The following is a 21,776-nucleotide window of genomic DNA, read 5'->3' as shown; positions in this document are numbered from 1 at the left end:
AGCTGGGATTGCACCGATATGGTGACAGCTGCTCTCAACCAACCTTGTAGGCAGAGCAGGTCAGAAATGACTCAGGCTGCAGAAGAATTACTTGGATTAATGCAACAGAAAATGTCCCTGAGAAAAGTTAAATAACAGAACAAGTGGCCAAGATAGTTTTTGGAATGTGCTTTCCTAGAGGTCTTTCAAAGCTAATTGCAATGCTGACATAGGACAAGAAAGGATCCTCAACTACAAGAATCTGGTTGGTAGAGTTGGGCAAGAACACAATCCTTTAAAAACCACACATACATATTTGTACAATTTTGTATAAACAATAAAAGATCACCAAATTGGTAGTGGTAGATACAGTGCAGGGTACAACTCCAGAAGGAGAAGAGACAGACATAACTATGATCTAGACATTAACCATGAACCTATATTACCTGTGCATTACTTGTAAGTGCCTTTTAAAAACTTTGTTTTACTTTTAAGATTCAGAATTATATAGGAAAACATACTGTCCAATTCAAATCCTGATTCTGTAGCCTACTGACCTGTGGGCAATTCTCCTTGTACATATAACTTTTGGCTTATTTGTTAATTTCTCAGAGCCTCATGCTCCTTATTTGTAAAATGGAAATAAAACTATCTTGTTTGGGTTGTCTCAAGATATAGATACAGTTATGCTCAGTGTCAAGCGTAATACTGGCACATAGTAGATGTTTAATGATACTGTTATATTCTAATCCAGGTTGATTGTTCTACTTTTCCATGTCTTCCTTTGAGCCCAATTGAAATGGTAGCTAAGAAACAGCCTCCTCCACCCAACTTCTGCCTAAATTTATTCCTTTCAAATATTTTTGTGATGACAATTTCACTCAAAATTCCAATGTCTGATGTCAAGACTTTACTTTCACCACTAATTTTATACCCTCTGACCCATCATAAAAGTCAACACTAATATTTCTAAAAATATGTAACCTCCATAATGATATCATACCATCGTTGTAAATCCTCACTTCACATCATTGATAGGTTTTTGAAAACTCTGACTTTATGCGAAATGATGTATAATAAAACAGGTCCTCAAATTACACCCTTTTATTCAGTGTTGTCAGGAGTGTTAATTTCTCATGTAATGAAATGACACTGAAAAAAATATTCAATAAAATTCCATAGTCTTGGAAATTTAGTGCTACAAATTTAACATACCATAAATTTAAAAAATGAGTAAGTTAGTTAAGTAAACTATTTTTTATAAAGGTAATGATTAGATCGAGGTCAATGCCTTGAATTTAAGAAATTTACAAGGAACCTTGACTAGGAAAAGCCTCACAGGTTGCCACCAAAGTAAGGGAGAACCTGGCCATCTGACATAGTGAAACAGGTAAATGAATGAATAAATGGATGAATGGACAAATGAACAGATACATTCTTCAACAATCTATCTGTGGGTAATGTCCTGTTTTTCTAAATAGATCATCATAAACAAAAATAATCTGTTTAACATAAAAAAGACTTTTTCCGCAAAACATGATATATATCTCAGTAATATTTTTAAAGACATATCCCCCAATGCAAAGGAAGTGAAGAAAAAGATGAACAGCTGGAGCTACATCAAATTAAAAAGTTTCTGGACAGCAAAAGAGACATTAACCAAAACAAAGAAATGCCCTAGTGATTTGGAGAAAATTTCTGCACACCATACAACTCACTGATAAGGGACTGATCACAAAGGTCTACAAAGAGCTCACACAACTGAACAAAAACAAAGTAAACAACCAGTCACAAAATGGGCAGAAGAGCAAAAAAGGACACTTCTCCAAAGGAGAAATGCAAATGGCCAACAGGTATATGAAAAATGTTCAGCATCAGTTGTAATCAGGGAAATACAGATAAAAACCACAATCATATATTACCTTACACCAGTGAGAACAGCACATATTAAAAAAACAGGGAACTGCAAATGTTGGCAAGGATATGGAGGAAAAAGAACTCTCCCACACTGCTGGTGGGAATGCAATCTGGTACAACCACTATGGAAAGCTATGTGGAGGTTCCTCAAACTGCTAAAAATTGAGCTTCCATATGACCCAGCAGTTCCACTCCTAGGAATCTACCCAAAGGCCACAAAATTAACTCAAAAGGATACCTGCACCCCTATATTTATGGCAGCACTATTTACAATAAGTAAGACATGAAACAACCCAAATGCCCCCAAATACATGACTGGATCAAGAGGATGTGGTATACTACAAAACAAAATACTATTGAGCAATCAAAAAGGATAAGCCCCATGCCATTCACAGCAACATGGATGGAGCTGGAAGAGATTATGCTCAGTGAAATCAGTTATAAGGAAAAAGAAAAATGCCAGATGGTTTCACTCATCCAAGGAATGTAGGGGAACCAAATAATGGACAAGGAAAAAAATTAGAATAAATGAAAAGGCAAAATTAAGAGGCAACTATCAGTCAGAGACGCTCTGCAGGGGAGGCAGAGAGAAGAGGTATCAAAACAGGGAAGGAAATGTATTCTTATGCAAGGGATTTTGGCGATGGTGCACAGGTAAGTTGGTGATGGGAATGCTGCAAGTAATACACCTGAAAGGAGAAGGATGTATTGTATAAAAAGGAAGAACAATGTAAAATGTATATTTAAAAATATTTTTTTTAAAAAAAGAATTTTCTGAATGTAAGGTATTTTAACACCTTACTAAAAAAGCACTAGCTAAAGCTAAAGAGTGCCTAAAACTATAAATATAAATGAGTTCAAAGTTAAACAATATTCCACCCAAGTATGGGATAAGATTTTGCTTAAAAAATACTTAGTTAATACTGTTGTCTTTGAGAGAGCCCTGGCTAGGATAAGATTTACATCCATCACGTCTCACGCTTGGCTGATAATGTGTTGCCTTCACCATAAATCTTTCCAATTGAAAGGCCAGTTAGTCATAATACAATCCACTTTAAATGCCTACTACACTGCTGTGGATTTATGGTATGTCATTCCATCTGTATTTCAAAGGGAAATGACACAAATTGAGTCTGTAATCACAGCACATGAATTAGGATTTCTTGGGCCATGTTAGTTGTCCTGCAGTCACAAGATGAGCTACAACCAATTTCATGCTAGTATATTATGTCACCAAATTGACTGTTAGAAATTTTCCTACATCTTTAAAAATAAGTAGACTGGCACCCGAATTTGGTGAAATATGACTTTCATGCGTGAACTACACAGAGGTTTGGAATAGCACTGGATGTGGGAATGATGATCTGTGAGTTCTGATTTTATCAATAATCTAAATGACTATACATATTAAATAGCTGGATTATTTGAGCTGCATGCAACCCTTATATGTCAGGAGAGTTAAATAAAAGCATATGGGGGCCCTTCCTGGGGTTGCAAGAGGTTAAAGTACAGCACTATGAAGATAGCCGCAGCCACTGCAGCACGAGTTCAATCCCTGGCCAGAGAACTGACTCACATGGTGCAACAGCCCTCTCCTGACCCACCCACTGCTCCCCTCAGCAATGTATTTCAGTCAATCTGTCTGTTCTGCTCCCCACTATCTCTGGTGAATCCTCTCACCCACACCCCCGACCCGAGCACCTCTGGCCTGTACTCTAGTTCTTGTATGCAAAATAAAATTAAACATGTAAAAAAAAAAAAAGCATATAGACTAATTTAAGGAAGTTATACAAGAGCATTTTGCAATGATTGCAGCAGATCTAACCCGACTTTTTATATCTTTTATATACCTAGTGTTATGTTATTAATGATGTTTATAATGGTGATGAGGCATACAGAAATTGAGCTAATTTCTGAATCAGCAGCAGTTACATTTTGCTCAATTTAGTGTTAATGGTGAATATCCTTTATTGCATTTTGGTTATACCTCATATATAGAATGGGCAGTAAATTTCACTTAATGAGACTGTTCAATTAGCCACAGTGGCTCATTTTCCTGACATTAAAAAGAGAAGAGCTCTGACCATACCTGAGCTGGAATATTTACCTTCTCTATCTCACAGATGCAAAAGTAACACAATCCACTTGTGCGTTTTTCCCACTTTGTTTTTGTTATATATTTTTAACTGTTTAAGTCTCCCTCCAATAATATATTAATACTGACAGAAAATAATGGGACAAGTGGTAAAATTATGTTAGCACAAATATAATTAGGCAGCAAAAATCTCTAAAGTGCTGATTTTCCCCCACTTTAGCATAGAAAAAAAAATGTACCTTATATGTTACAAACTGTACAACCTACTGATTTTCCCTACATCTTCAAATATGTAGCTTGCTTTTTCAAAATATTATGCTGTATTTCACAGTTCTGCTTTTGGCAGTCACTTCTTATATTAACTACAGAGTGTTCATGAGCTGCTTCGATTCATTGTAGTTTTTTCTATTTTTCTTTAGAATTCTCTTCCTCCTCAAGGCAGCTCTATTTCAACTACTTAGGTCTCCCAGTAGAGAAGGGGATGACATGGAAAAGGGACAGAAATAACGCTGGTTTTTTCTTAGCTAAAAATAGTACATGTAAAGGTCAGAAACTGTTGCCCACCATGAAGTCAGTAATCTACTCATGGGTATAGGTACCTATTCACCCTTGTCACTTGTTACACTCTGGAAAATGGCACCTGAAAATCTGGCTTTAGTCTGGGGTTAGCCTCTCAGATCCCTTGGCTTCGGCACATTCTTTCTGGTCTGTCCCTATATCACATCAGTAAGGAATTTCAATACTTTACTGCCTACTATGTAAAGAAGCCCAATTCTTTATGTGCCACCAATTTAACTCTTTCAGATATTTAGAAATGACACCTTTTCTCTTCCTAATTAATCATATTTGACAAGCCATTATTGAATGAAGGATTACTCCTGTGCAGACACCTTCTGCTCACCCTTCATATAGCACAATCCTACCTTCAAATTTTTCAAAGGACAAACTGACAGAGAGAAAGAACATGACTTTCCTGCATTTGACAGCTGTCTCAAAACAGAGTTTGGGGCTTGCATGAAGGAATTGACTGAGCAGGTGTCATACAGAATCTGCATGAATTAAGGGAATTCATAGCTACAAGGTAAGGACATATTTAGAGGTCAGGATTGCTAGAAGAGGTAGAAAATCTGAAAAGAAAAAGAAGAGGTAAAGTAACCACGGAAGTAGAGTGAGGCATTCTGGGTCTAGGACACAGGATAGGCACTTATCAAATGTGCACAGGATATGCTCAAGACTCAGCTTTTCTTCTATAAAGAAAATTTTAAAACTTAAAGGTACTTCAGAGATCACTGGCCCCTTACTAATGAAGGTGTAGTAGCTGAGCACTGATCACAGAGACCTTCACAGAAGTAAAGAATCTCAAATTTTACCACCTTTACTAAATGTCAAGTTGGGTTCTAACAGGGGCTGCATGTGAACCACAAAAACTGAGAAGCAAGGTATGGTCAGTCCTCCACCGCTTACAGCTCTCCCTTGCATTTCTGAGTCTTTGTAGTAATGAGGCATGAAAATGCAAAGTGTGGTATCATAACTATCCTCCTGATAACTTTCTTTTGTCAGTGCATAAGCTCAGAAAGGTCACTCCCCTTTCGGTTTAACCTGATGTGGTAGCAGCTCTTAAATCTGCTTTTGGAAAGAGCTTTTAATCCAAATTCTCTGGGTTATATAATGTTAATGTTTGAAGCCAACGCTAGAAATCCTGAAGTTCAGGCAAAAGGACCAAGTTCAAATCCCAGAGAGAACTGATCACCAGACTGGGGGGTGTTACTGCTAAGGAAACAAAGAAAAGGCCTAGAGTTTTAAGAGTACGGTCTTCAAATGAGTACTTCACCCTATGTTTTTGGATGGTGGCAGTGGTAGAGGCTTTCAGTAAATCTACCACACCACCTCCCTTTTCTCAGTTACTCTAATTGACTTTATCTGGTTTATTTCCTTCTTACTAGACTTCCCTGCAAAGGATTTCATTGCAGTCACCGCACCGTTCCTAATGACACAAATCACTCCTATCGAATTCAAACAGTAAGAGTTTTCAATTTGGCATAAAGGACGACAACGCAATTTTTTGCCCAATCTGATATCAAGGGCTTTTTGGTGCTCTGATGAAGCTGTCAGGCCACCAGGGTCAGGTGAGTGTGATCGTGACCACAAACCTGACTTAATTATGTCAGGATGTTTTTCATGAGTATGAAAGGGAGCAGCAGGCCAGCTTTGCATGATCAAGTATGCATATGAACATGCAGTAAAATACAGTTGTTTCTGCCCTAGAATACATGACACCATCACATAAAATCCATTACCACTTTTCTAGAGAGAAGTTTTTGGAAGAATGTTGGAAGATAATAGTACAGAATCTCCTCAATATATTCTTTTAAAGCCCAAATCATTCTTAAAACATTTAACTAACAATTTCAACAGTTCTTTTATTTTCCTATCCTTTCTTATCTTCTTTTACTTTTAATGTCCTCTCTCAATTTTTTTTATTCAATATGCTAACATAAAACAAGATGTGCAACTTATAAACATGAGCACTCAATCCAGATGTGGAATCTTCCCTCGGTTGGTCTTTCACTTTATTCACCACTCGTTTACCACAACTGTGATTCAGACAATACACACTGGGGCCACTATCCCATTATTAGGCACACACACAGATGAGACCAAGAGCTGGGGCTAACATACAGTTTCAACTAATTCCATTAGTTGCTAAGCAACCACTTCACTGGAACTTTCCCCATCTGAAGCGGAACAAGCCAGTTCAATGAATATGAAGTGTTCAGGTCATCCCATATGTTCAAGTTCACTCCTTCAGCAAACACATTTGATGCTTTGTTCATGTAGACTACATTACCACATCTTATAAAATGTGAGAAAAGAGTTTAAGAATATCTTTCAAAAGTAACTAGGTAAAGTCTTTTAAATCTATGACAATATGTACACAGATATCTAGTTTAACTATTAGAATTTATACAAAATACAATCATCATTTTATATGTATAATTCTATAAAACATACAGATAGATTTAATCCATTTGATGTTCATTTTCTTTTGGGTAAAATGAACTTTATTCACTAATAAGAAAAATAACTTTTTCCCCCTACATCCATAGTTTAATAATATCTATCCAGCTTTTATCAGGTGCTAGACCTTGCTGTCAGAATTTAATTTATTAGGCTGAATTAAATTTTTCTCTTCACAATTCTTTGAAATAAGTACTACTATTACTTTATTTTAAACATAAGGAAAGTGAAGAAGAAAGAAGTTAAACAACTGCTCCAGGATGATAAAGCTAATAAGTGGAAGAATGGGGACTTGGGCCCATACACTTTGCCACTACTCTTCAATCCACTATATTGTCTCCCTCTGAAGGACAATGGGAAACTAGTGGGACCACCAATTCAAATTAAAAAACAGAAGCAGACATCAGATTCTGCTTAGATTTAGACATCCTTTCCTCTACTTTATCCAACCACAGTTAAACTCAAGAAGATGAATATTTATTGCCTACCTTGGAGTAATTGTATTGTTACCTATACTTGAATCTCGCATGAGATTAACTAATTTCTATGAGGTGCACAAGGATCAGAAAGCCTCGAATATACATATTGTGATTACCAAGTGATATGAATGATATGATGTGAAAAAATACCTCTATCACTTTAGAGTCACATCCCTCTAAATAAGAATACTATTAATTTAATCTTTAGAAATCTAAGCATGGAAGCCTCAAATCTAATCAACATCAAATGGGCTAATTAAAAGCAATTGATTCAGACAAGCAGCTGGATTATCCTACAATGTGGACAAGTCATTTTGAATTGCTTTTTAAATAAAATTGATAAATGGAACTAGAGCATATCTATAGATCCCAATAATTCTTTGCACCAATTCATCAGCTGCCTTGCCCCTCTTTTATAAAACATCTGTCTCTGCTCAATACCCAATTTCTAAAACTTTAGGGTTTTCATCAGCTTTATTGTCCTTCAAACATGGGCTCATCTTATTTCCAATGAAGTTAAGGTTGATTGTATTGCTGCAATTAACATAAGTGAAACTGCAATTTAAATAAAACAGCATGAAAATTATAATTTGAAAAGCATAAAAGATATGGCAGAAAAGAGAAATAATCTTTCAACACATTCTTAAAACAAATCCAGACAAAGAGCTTAGCACAGTAACTACATGGAATAAATGACACAAAAGTAAGCTATTATTATATTATAAATATTTTTTCCAGCTTCATAGCATGTATATTCAGTAGAAGTGATCTGTTTAAATGAAGAAATAAAATGCAGACCAGAGTTCACCGTTCTCCATTTACTATAATGAACACAGTGCACTATCAGCACAAAAATAAAAATAATAGTAATCCAACTCTGAAATGTTAATGATTTCTCTGTCATTGATGCAAATAATTTTTAAAGGGAATGTGACAATGATCCTCTCAGCTTTCTAATTTAAAAAGGAAGTAACATTGACCACTACCACCATTAACTGGTACTTTATTTTGAATTGTTATAGGGAATTCTATTTTTAATAAATGTGTTCAGTTTTAAAAGGAAATTATGAAGCCATTTTACTTTAAAAATACAAAAGCCCACACACCTTTTGGTGCTTACGAGATTTGATGCTCACAGCCTTCTAGCTATTCCACTATGTGTGGCTGTTATAAAAGGCAGATGTGTGGCTGTTCATTGTCAGCCAGGCAATTAATGCTTATCGAACGTCCACCGGATGTGAGTCTCTATAGCAGGCTGTCTATAAAATGTCAGATTGACTGCTTAATTTGGCTTTGCTGAATGTCAAGGCCATCATTAATGGTGCTATTTTTTTTCTGGCTAAATTTAAAAGCTATTTCATGAGGCCTCTTCTTGGTAGACATTAACTAAATGACTAATCATCAGATACAATTTGTGGAATGCCAACTTCTACTCATAGACAACAGTTGATTATTAGTTAGGTGAGAAATTGAGCACATTTTCAACTCTAGGTAATTTGTCATTTTCAGCAGCTCCTTAGAACTATATTTGCTATGGTTTTCTTTTTTTTTTTTTAAGACAAATGCTTGAGGGTAAAAAAAAGTCCCTTTTCTGAACTAGATTCTAATATTTCTGGAGTTATAAAGTGAGGAAAAAGACTTTTTAAATTCTACTTCTACTCATCTTGAGTTCTAATTTGTGTCACATTAATACCATTACACATAATTCATTAATGTCTGATTAATATAATTTTTTCAGTTATACTTTTCATCAACAAAATGTATACAGATTTATATTTTTAATCAATCTGAATTTTCATCTTTCAATGGTTGAGTTTGAATAGGTTATGTATACTGTGATTACTAAAATATTTACTCTAATTCCTGCAATTTTATGTTGTGTTATTATTTTTCATGACTTTTCCTTTGGATATATATAGCAATAAATAAGTGTTCTTTACTTGACATTATATAATAACTGCAAACCTCTGGTTGTATCAATAACCATTTCCCACAGTCATAGTTTCAACCATATGTTGAATCTGTTGATGATTCTATACTAAGATAATAATTTATAATCTCAAATTTTTTTTAAAAAGATTTATTTATTTATTCGTACAGAACTGGGGTACAGGCCAGAGACGCGGAGGGTGAGAGGATTCACCAGAGATAGAGTAGGGTACAGAACAGGCAGATCAACGAAGTACACTGCTGAGGGGAGCAGTGGGAGGGTCAGGAGAAGTCTGTCTCGCCATGTAGATCTCCTCCGGGGCAGGCGGGGATCGAACTCATGCGGAAGTGGCTTAAGCTTCCTTGTGCTGTGCTTTAGCCCGCTGAGCCACCAGGGAGGGCCGGTAATCTCAAATCTTTTTATAACAGATTTAAACCCAAATTCCCAGTAGTTTCGCTCACTCATGCCACAACTTAGTATGTGTATTTCTACTTGAGTCTTCATCCACTTGGTCAAGGAGCCCTTTCTTTCTGGAAGTCTGTTTTTCTCTGGGTCTTTTCCTTTTGGTTTCTAGATGATGTAGGTTGGGAGAGACTGCGGAGCATGTATATTGGAACATAACCAGTTTGTCCTGCATATATAACTTATACCTTCCATTCAGACTGTCTTGACAAGAACTAGTCATATGATTCCTATCAATGGCTACTGAGAAATGAAACCCCTATTTTAAGAGAACCGTCCAAGCAGCAATGTTGGAAGAGGAGCATAATATGTCTTTGGGGACTAGCCGGCCATCTCTGCCACATTCTTATTACAACACCTTACAAAATAATTTATTTAGTCTATTACTACTTCAGACTTAGAAAAACTTGGGCCATTTGTATGGCATAATTCATTTCTCTATGCTCCATGCTCTTGTCCACATAATTCTTGCATGAGTCCCTGCCTCCTGTTCTGTTTGTCCTTATTTGTTCCATCAACCATTATGGAATGGAATGCCATTAGAAATGGAATAGAATGGAATGCCATTAGAAAACCTTTGTCCATAAGTGGAACAGGCCAATTACTAACCCAAGGATAAGGACATTTCCTTTGTTTACCTAAACCTTGTATAAGAAGGTTTCTGAGATCCAAAAAAAAAAAAAAAAAACCCTTCCTTTGGAATTAGCTTTGTCATCAATTTCTGAGCTTCTGAGCTCAAGTAATCTGTTTTAGACATAACCAGCTTGCCTTTGCTAACCTCCAAAATCTCAAGCATACTTCACTGGAAAACCCATCAGGACATACCCAGGCTTCTTCTGGAAATTAATATCTATAAAGTAAAATGTTAGTTTGTGCCCCAAGTTCTAGTCATAGTCACTTTAAAATGAAAAAGCAACTCCAACTTTTGCTCTGATACCAAGTCATTCAGCAAACTATGAGGCAGGTGAGCTTCAAGTTGAAAGCTTGGACTTTGAAGTCCAATAAATAGACGTTGGCAGCTTGGTGTATCCCCTATTAGTTATGTGACCTTGACCAAGCTACATTACCTCCTTGATTCACTTTTCAGAGCAGAAATAAAATACCCTATCACAGAGAACTGCTATATGGACTCACTGGCAAAAATGCATATTACCTAGCTCATAGTAGGCAATCAATCAATTTGTCAAATGGGTCAATCAAATCTCTTCCTTTAAACTTTAATAATGCCTATGCAGTTATATTCATAATTATAAATAAAATTTTTAATAATTTTCTTCTTGTTTCATAATTCTGTACACTGATATATAGGCGCTTAAGTAAATAAACACCACTTGCCACTGATTTCTCTCTTGCCCTCTGAAATACAGGACTACAGGACTTATAATTTTATTTACTTCTTCACAATGATATCTATCAGATCTTTCCATTTATTTTGGTATGTTTCATCATTTGTGATTTAATTTTAAATCCTTTTTGATAGACTGCTTACAATACACATTTTACCATAAAAGTCAGTTCCTGTTAATCTAGAATCCCAAATCTAGATGGTCTATTTCCTTTTTCAAAGGAAAAATGAGTGAAAATTTCTACTGGATATTTCCCTAGGACAAAAAAAGAGCCAAAATGTTTTGAATATCAAAAAAGACTAAATTTAATCTGAATAGTTTTAGCATTATAATAGACATTAAGTATAACATTACATATGATTAATTATATGTTTATGCATCACTGTCTCAAAAAGTCATGCTTTATTTCAGACTAATGTTTTATACTTTTTGTTCATATATCCAAGCACAACTTATATACATCTCTCCTATATAAGTATAATAAGTCATAATGATCTAGAAAAGATGTATTTCTTTTAACTTAAATTTTAACTATTCCCCAACCACAATGAATATTTATAATTGAAAATTAACTACATTAAAAACACCAATATGAAAACAATCAAATGAAGTATTTTTAATGGTAATTTACTGTGAAGGCTTGTTTCATCTATGTTAAAAGAGCCTCAAAGTAAAGGTAAAAAGACATTTTTCATGTCTAAAATTACTACCCACAAGACAAAAATTATCAAAGTTTTATTTAAAGTTATGGAGTTTTGACTGAGAAAAATTTAAAATGTTCTATTTGTCTACTTTATAAATCATCAACATGTGCTCCAAATACTATACTGCACAAGATAAAGTGCAAGTATATACTTATTGTTTAGAGAAAGACTCCTAAGGGGGAGATAGGCCAAAAAAAAAAAAAAGACAAAAGAAAATGAAGAGAAGAAAGAATGATGAAGTTACAGAGTCAAAGAGAAAGATAGCTACATAAATAACCAGAGACAGCCAGAGAACAAATAAGAAAAAAAATACAAAAGACAAAGAAAGCACACAGACTGAGAAATGTACTTACCCCTACAGTTACTGCAGGGAGGGAAAAAAGAACCTTGGGTTTTTTATGGTCAGCTCCTATGGTATTCTGTAACTACAAGCAAATGGCAGTTTTTTTTTCATGGTATATAATAGCAGCAAATGTTGGAAAGGATGTAGACAAAAAGGAACCCATATGCACTGGTGATGGGAATATAAAATGGCATAGCTACTATGTAAAACAGTATTGAGGTTCCTCAAAAAGTTAAAAATTATGACTCAGTAATCCTGCTTCTGGTATATATCCAAAGGAAATAAAATCAAGATTAGGTAAAGGAGCCAAAATATGGAAATAACATGTGTTCTTCCAAAGATGAGTACAAAATAAAGATGTGGGGTATGCATATGTGTATGGTAGGATATCCTGCTCTACCATGGGTGAGAAACATTTTATTGTGTGTGTATATGTGTGCATGTGTGCATCTACATTTTGTATCGTCTTCAATCTAGAAAATATGTGCATCTTATAAAACCCTTTTATTTTCTGGCTCCTTTCTGTTAAAATGTATTCCCTGGTGGCATCAAGCATTAAAGCACAGCACTATGAAGCTAGCCACAGCCATGGCAGAGATCAAGAGTTTGATCTCTGGCCAGGGAGGTGACTCATATGGCACAGCAGACCTCTCCTGTTCCACCCACTGCTCCCCTCAGCAGTGTATATCAGTCAATCTGCCTGTTCTGCTCCCCACTCTGGCTCTGGTGAATCTTCACACCCACCACACCTCTGGTCTATACCCAGTTCTTGTATGCATAAGTTAATAAAATTTTAAAAAAAATGTATTCTCTGGCTATCGTCATATCCTTTTTTTTGTTTTTTGTTTTTTTGTCTTCTTAACCTCAGTCTCTTTATGCATCCCTAGCAAAGGCATCCTTTAGTTCTGACAATAGACATTTCCTACTCTCTGTTTCCAATATCTTATGTTGCCAAGGTCTCAAACTACCCTGCTGTGCAAAAATTAGTGGTGATATTTTTATATTCCTTGCTATATCTAGCATAAACTTTTATGCATAGAGTAGATGTTCAGTAAATATCTACTGAATAAAAAAAGTAATTATTTTTGTTTACCATATATAACTACTGTTAGCCATAGAGGTAATGTGTTCCTACCATATTAAAAATGAATAAAATCCATTCATTCATGAAATAGCAATAGCTAGAATATTGACTATTGAATAAAAGAAAATGTAAGTATTAAGTAAAAATCTAAGAAAATCAAAATGGAAATGTGTAAGAATATTCAAAATTAAATATTAGAGAAAAATGATTTCATAGTTGCATAGAACAAAACTATAGCAGGTATTAATGGCATTATATTTGGATTTTTTACTTTTTTCCTATTGTCAGCAGTTGATCAGTATAGTTTCAAAATTCAAACAAATACAGTGAAAACAGGTAACTATAATCTGCAAATAAATCGTTTTTGATGTTTTTGTTATTAAAACTCAATAAAAAAAGAGGTAATATTTTCAAAATGACACACATTTGAATCACTTTCCCACAGCTTTGTTAATCTTCCTATTAAAAGCTGCCTTGAGTTTTTTTTTTTTTTCTTCTAAGGCTCTACATAACAGCTTCAGACATGATAAAACCTCATTTGCCAGCCACACTTTTTAATTCCTAACAGACATTGCTTTCTTAATGACTTCTCTAAGCTAAAAGTTAAAATATTCAACTGATGTAAACAATGTAGAGTTACTATATATTGCAAAATTCAAAATTACTGTTAAAATGATGTTCTGGTGCCCCTATGATCAATACAAAAAACATACAGATTTTTAAGGGAGGAAAAAACACAATAGTGTACAAATATGCAAGCATTTATGGCTTCTGTTTCAGCATAAATCCCCATAACCACACAGTAGTGCTTATTTAGTTCAAGCAAGGTAATTAATCACGGGACAGGCCAATATAAAATTGATTATAGAAAATATTGACCATCATGGAATTTAATTTTAGTGAGATTCATGAACCACTCAAATAATTGCAGAATAATGCTTTGCTATTTAAGATATTTACAAGTTTCTAGTAACTATCAAAAAGATAAACCAAAAATTATTATATGTATTAAGGGATTTGGGAGTTATTTTATTATTATGTTTCTTCATTTTCTTTCTTTAAAGGAGGTTAATTGTAAGTTACTCCAAGCTAAAATTTAATTTTTTAAGGACTATTCTAATCAGTATGATAACATTCCTGCACATCACTTGAATGAATGTTAATTACAGCCTCAAGCCCAGGGACTGCTCATAATGAGCCCAGAAGCAAGCTGTGGCAGGGTGACTCAACGGAAGACAGTCCTTTAATATTCATAGAGCCTGTATGATTGTGATAAAGTTCATTTATTTTTATTACAAATTTTAGATAATTTATCAAAAACATACTGGAGGTTCACAGAACTGCTAGAGGAATAAAGGTAGAGGCTACAGATTTGGCCTTTGGAATCAAATAATTATAACAGTTATCATGCCATATCCTTAAAGTGATAGCTTGTTTCTAAATATGATTTCTGAGAATCTGAAATGTAGTGAAGAGTTCATAAAACCACCCAAAAGGAAACAGCATAGCCCAACAATGATCTCACTAATGGGTTTCAATGTCACCAGTGCTATTGCCTTTTAGTCTGTATGGGAAACTTTCTTAAGACACTAATGTGCTGAATAGACGCTATAATTATAGGTATTCTCAGGGGGGAAATTCAAAGTGAGATTTGGTGAGACTCATGATACAGCAAGAAACTTGCAATCAGACTGCAATGGAGGTGAAGAAAGACTAAGAGCATATGGGTGCCAGCTACTCACGTGGGCTCTGGAGATGCATTGACCAGAAAAGTAAAAAAGACATTAGCTATTCTCCAAGAAACTGCTGTCAAGGTCTTCACATGCAGCTTTCCTTGCCTGCTCCATCAAAGGAACTATGTCCTCCAAAAACCCTGTGACTGCTTTTTTTTTTTTTTTTTAAAGACTTATTTATTTATTCGTACAGAACTGGGGTACAGGCCAGAGATGCGAAGGGTGAGAGGATCCACCAGAGACAGAGTGGGGTACAGAACAGGCAGGTGGATGAAGTGCACTGCTGAGAGGAGCAGCGGGCGGGTCAGGAGAGGTCTGCCTTGCCATGTGGATCTCCCCCAAGGCAGGCAGGGATTCGAATTCATGCGGAAGTGGTTTAAGCTTTGTGCTGCGTTTTAACCAGCTGCATGTGGCTGCTTTTTTTAAAAACCCTCTATTACCTGAGGTTAGGGTAAGCATGAGTATCCCCTTGTTTCCTCCACTCATCACCTAAAGCCTCAAGTCTGCAGCACTTGTTTTTGTTTTTTAATTTGATGGATGGCTGGATGGCTGGATGGCTGGATGGACGGATAGATAGATAGATAGATAGATAGATAGATAGATAGATAGATAGATAGATAGATAGATAGATAGATAGATAGATAGATAGATACATAGATACATAGATACATAGATACATAGATACATAGATACATAGATATAGGTATATATACATCATTTTCATTTTGTACATTTTTTCATCTCATTCTAATCCCCATGAACTTCCCACCACCAATCATCCATGTGCCATCACCACATTCCTGTGTGCTCTTTCCACCCCAGTTTTCATCCTATTCTCCTCTCTTCCCCTGTAGAATGTCACTGATTTATAGTTGTTCGTTTTTACTTTATTATAATTACTATGCCTCACTCATTATATGTCTTTCCCACACAGTCCTATCAACCCGACCTACTGTGTCCACTCCACTCTGCCTCCTCCAAATTGTTCCCACACAAAACCTCTTCTCACCAGCCATGAACTCTCACTTAACTGCTCTTCATGCCATTATTGTGAAGTATTTAAGTTTTGGGCTCCTTTTCTTTATTTTTAGAATGAATATGATGAAAATAATAATGCCATTTTACAATCTTCTGTAGATGAGTTGATATATATAAAGCATTTAAAATAAGTGCCCACTAGGGACTAGGAAAGGGTGCAGGGGTGAATTGACGGTGGAAATTCCCTGGTGACTAACCTAAGAAAAGAAAGCAAATATTCTACAAAAATGAACAATGATGTAAAATAAATAAATTATATATTTAAAAAATAAAGTATGCACAAAAAATGCTTAATTAATGGTAGTTATTATTGTCATTGTTATCAGCTGAAAATGTCAAAGAGGGGAAAAGAGTTAAAAACAAGGCTCTAGTTTCCAAACACAACCCCAAACCACTAATACCAGTCACAATATGTTGAAATCATTTGGCCAACTGTCTATAGCTCCTGCCAGATTATGATCATTTTGCATCTAGAAACTAGCACACTGTATATACTTCCTTTAATAGTTTTTGTGCCATGTAATGAATGACTGAAGAGGATTACAAAAAACTTCCACAGACTTTTTTCTTTTTTTCATGGACTGTGTCTTCTTTTCTCAAGCCTAAAAATTACATAGGCAGAGCACACTCAGGCTTTAACGGAAAATGATGCTCAAATATTTAACTTTCTAAAATGTCATATTTGAATCACTTTATCATCACATATGCAAAGCTATGTTAGACAGTCAAGACATCTGCTTTCTTGGCCAGAATGTGTAGGCACTCATGGAGGTTTAAGCTGGAGATAGCAAATGTTCAACAACAGCCTCCAGAAGCTAGCGGGTGGCCCAAAGCCCAGGCCTGCCCACACTGGCACCCTGTAACTAATATGTCCCCATGGTCATAGCAGCTTCCAAGGGGAGGCAGGGAGAAAACCTGACTTGACCCCTCTCCCCTATACACACACACTCTAGATTATGAGACCCGTAAATTCTCCTGCCACATTTACTACATACTTAATTCTACAATTTTGTTCATCAATATGTGGATGGATTTCACTAGTGCATCAGCTACTCACAGTCCCGCTCAGAGAAGTTATAATTAAAAAGGGCTACAACATATGAACCTAATCTGTCACTCCCTATAAAAAAAAAAGAAAAGAAAAACACCACCAGTCGCATTGAGATGCAATTGACATTGTGTAAGTTTAAGATGTAAAAATACATATATATTGTGAAATGGAAGGAACATGAAGGTTAGTTAACATATCTAATAGTTCCCAGGTACATGTGTGTGGGGTGGGAACTCTTCAGGCAACTTTCAAGTATTGTTATATGGGTGTGTACACACTGATCAGTACATATGCACTGGTTTTTGTTATTCCTTTAACAACTGATATCCACATTTTAGCTATTGTTGATAATACTGCAAAAACAAAGTTATACAATTGTCTTTTTGAATTTATGATTGCATTTCCTTTAGATATCCAGAAACAGGAATGCTGGATCATATGATAGATATATTGATATTTTAATATTTTGAAGAACCTCAATATTGTTTTCCATAATGAATGGGACATGCAGAGGATGAAAAAAGTTAGATAGCTACCAGAATGTTCCAAGCAAGAAGGAAAGAGATGTTAGATTCAGAAAATAAAAAGACAGGAAAGAATGAGATCAAAAGTTATTCTGGCCCATCAAAAAGTGACTTTGCAGCCACATGAGACTTAAGATTAACTCCTCTCTTCCCACAAACATTCAGGCAGAACATTACCAGTTAATCCAGAGAGTGAAATAGCTAGTGTTTTTTTCAAAGTCTACTGTATGTCAGATAGAGTGCTTAGTACTTTATGTACTTTAGCTCATTTAATCTCTACATCAACCTATTCTGAGTGTTATGCTTTATGATCACCTTTTAGAGAGGAAAAAAGCAAATTCCCAGAACTTGGATGACTTGCCTATTTCAAAGGATAGATAATGACGAGGATGAATTACACAACAAATATCAATTAACAGAACAACTGCTATTTACCAGGCACCATGATAAACAATAGTTTCTGACAGTCTATTCAAACTTATTCAAACTCAGTTCTGACTCTTAAGCTCTTCCTTGTCTTCCTTCCTTCCAACAGTTTCACACTCTTTTGATAATAGAAGCCCTGATCTGACTCAACTACAGCTAATTGACTAATTCCATGTTGGGCCCACACTACTAAAATTAAGCAAAATTTTTATTCTTTGTAGAAAAAAAAAACATTATTACTTGGCTGAAAGAATTTGTGCTCACCCTTCCTTTTAAAATGTTGACAATCAAAGGAAGTCATAATACTGTGTGCTCAACTGCTTTGTTATTCATATGTGAATCAGGAAAAGTTGATATTTAACCCTAAGAGCAATGTAAAGAATGGATTACATCAAAGCTGGGTCTCTCAGTCTGGCAGACCCACCTCTCCTGAGTCAGAACAATTACAATTACTCTCAAATTAATTTCTTTCATTTAGGTTCAAAATAATCTGCCAGACAGCAGAGTATGAAAATCTAATTAATAAAAAAGCATTTAATTAACTTGAACGGATCACACTAGAAAGGAGAAAAAAAAATCATGAGTAATTTGCATATTTTAATAATCAAGATATTAATAATGGAAGCACATGGAATTTTATGACAATTAGAAAATACTTCTTCATTTACTTAATAAATATTTATTGAGCACTTACTAAGCCTGAAGCAAGGTTATAAATGTTATGAGAGATACAGAAATTACTAAGACAGGTACTGTTTCTAGACATATGGGTGTGGTAAGACAAAAGACACAAGGAAGAGAAACATAATTCTAGTTTAGGGTAGTTGTCCTAATCCCACAACCAAAAATATCCTGTCTTTGGCCTGTACCCCTACTGTGGAGCACTGAATACCATATTGTCCTGAGGTGGTAAAAGTCAAATAGTCCTGTGCTATCCCACAAAGGCACAGCCTGCTCTCCACTGGGGGGACGTCCAGGTGTCCAGGCCTACTAGGATCCCTGTGGGCCTCAGGATCCCATTTTACCCAGCTCTGAACACAACCTGCCCCCAGCAGCACAGCATGAGAACTGTGATTGAATGACTGCTGGTTATACAACAGTACAGGAGGCTTTGCCATCCTCCCTTTATTGATATCTTAAGAGAAACAAGCAAATGACCTACTTACCCGGAAATAGTCACTGCACGCTGCCAGCACTGCCTTGTGAGCATGGAATTTCTGTTCCTCAGCAATCAGCGTGACGTCGCAGAGAATGCCATCACTTCTCTGCTGGTTCAGTGCTGCCAACACACTATCATTGTGAGATTCTGAGTGGCAGAGCCTCTGGCCTGTCAGCATTTCTTGAATACTACAAAGCAGAACAACCAGGTCAGCATTCCTCTTCTCCAAGCCCTCATGTTCCCTCCATCCCTCAAAAACTATGTGGGATGTGATTCCAGTACACCCTCTTTCTCTCCACCAATTTCTCACTCTCCATTTCTCTAATTCTCTTTCACTTACTCCACACCGGCCTCTTTCTGTTTCCTGGCAGTGCTTATCTTTCTGAATTTGTTTTTGTGTGCATTTCTATCTGCTTCTGTGTACTGACCAGTGTCTGTGGGCCTGTGAGCCTCTACTTGTGAGTTTGTGTCCTCTCAGTGTGTGCAAAGCTCTCTCTGGATATGCATCTGGAAGTATGTATATGCCATGTGACTCCCTCTACTCTGTGACCTCCCTACCCAAATCTCTGACTCCTCCTTTAATTTTGGATCACCAATGTGGAGTTAGCAAAAGCTCAGAATATGATCACTGCCATGCCCTGATCCAGCAGACACTCTACTGAAGACCCTCCTCCTGAAGACAATCCTCTGGAAGACCCACCAGAGATGTAAGACATTACACTACAGGATTCGATACTCAACTAATAAATAAAACAAAAGTAACCAAGTATGGATTAGGGAGAAATGGTCTGCCAAAGACAATTCCATGTAAAAGGTAATGAAGTGACCCACACCAGCCTATTATTAAACTTGGGAAATTAGGCATCAAAAAAACAGCATCAACAAATGATATTGTAAATGAAAAAAAAATTAAGGCTTGAAGTAAAACACATCTATATCTACATAATATCAGTGTCTATGTGTGATCACTAATAATATTTAGAAAAGAATATATGATTTTATTTTTTGTTTTATTTTGTGAAATTGCTGAACTTACCCATTGTGAAATTTACCCCTGTGCTTCCTGCTCTATCCTAAAATATCCTGTGTCCATTCAAAACTCCTACTAGAACTCCAAATCTTCCTAAAATAATATAAAAGTAAAGCCAGAAACATAAAATGTAAATTGAATTTATAGATAGCTATAAACAATTCCAGCTTAGATCTATGACAATCTCTACAGTGCTCTCAAATATCTGAAATCTCAGAAGTGTGATTAGTGACCACGATTAGATGAAAATGAGTGAGCTGTACCAGTCACAAGTGACTCCAGGAAAGCGGAAGGGCCATCAACTTGTGTTTCTGACTTGTGAACTCTTCTGGAAGCATAGTAATGAGACCCTAGGGAGGACTGAACATCATCTATCCTCACTGACAACTCCTGCATCCAGTATCTTCTTCCAAATGAGTGTCAAAAGAGCTACTCAGGGGAACCAGGAAGTCACCACCAGCCTCATCTACGTGGATATTTTATCTGCCCAATCTGTGGGGTCAGTCAGCTGGTAAATTGCAGTTCAGCACAAGTCACCACCTTAAAGTAAATTAAATGTTTCCTGTGAAATACCACAGGGTAGCCAGTTAGTTTTGTTGGACCTTTTTGACTGGGGAACTTCCAAAATGTCAGGACTATTGAAAGAAAAAAAAAAAAAAACCTTGACAGGAGGTAAGGATATAGGAAGCTTTCATGGAAGACAGAGGATTATTTTCAGTTGTCATGCAGCAGAGAGTTTTGAAATGGTTACTGTCATCAAATATTCAGCTAGTGGATGTAGCAATAGGCAGACTTTTAAATCTATGCTTGAAAACTGTGTCCAGAGGCATAAACAACATTTTCTATAAATACTTATGCAAAATAAATAAATAAATACTTATGCAAAGTCTAGAATGGATATTAACTCGCATCATTCAAATAAGTGAGGAAATAGAATAGGCACATACTTGTATCAGTGAAGTAAAGTTTTAGGATAGTCTTTCCTAAAAGAATGATATTTTTACCTATGTAACAAATACAAAACATTATGCTCCACGGATTAATCAATACTAGCTACTTATAATTATTAATTCATTCAATCTTTACTATAACGCTATGAGCTCCCTCATTATTATCTCTGTTTTACATTTAAGAAAACCAAATATCCAGTATCAGGCAATTTGAGAACCACCAAAAAACATGAAAAATGTAATTATTTCCTGTTTAGGAAATAAAATATACTCTGTAAAGAAGATTTCAAAAGTCTATTTATGCTTGAGGGAGAAAAAAAGCACAAAGTGCTTATTAATTTTTTGTTTATATTATACATAGTTAATATCAAAATCAAAGTTGCGTTTCAAAAAAATATTTATCAACATAGTAACATGAGTTAGTGATAAGAAATATTTAAAATCAAGCTTCAAAACAGTTATTTTTGCACTATGAGTAAGGTAAGCTGGAAGATAGAAAGTAGATTTT

The 21,776-nt window shown here is 35.7% G+C and overlaps 1 protein-coding gene across 1 annotated transcript in view; it reads right to left on the bottom strand.

Moving 5' to 3' along the window:
• The window catches only part of KLHL32 (kelch-like family member 32), a 167,453-nt gene that overhangs the window by 103,834 nt on the left and 41,843 nt on the right, over nt 1–21,776 (bottom strand). Inside the window, exon 3 of the mRNA XM_004673714.2 lies at nt 19,296–19,476. Within this exon, the coding sequence (XP_004673771.2) occupies nt 19,296–19,476 (181 nt within the window). The remainder of the gene's footprint in view (nt 1–19,295; nt 19,477–21,776) is intronic.

This window comes from Condylura cristata, unplaced genomic scaffold, assembly GCF_000260355.1.
Source record: "Condylura cristata isolate star-nosed mole 26May11 unplaced genomic scaffold, ConCri1.0 scaffold00001, whole genome shotgun sequence".
Taxonomy (NCBI): Eukaryota; Metazoa; Chordata; class Mammalia; order Eulipotyphla; family Talpidae; genus Condylura; species Condylura cristata.
The sequence above is the reverse complement of the archived record's forward strand: the minus strand, read 5'-3'. Positions and strand labels throughout refer to the sequence as shown.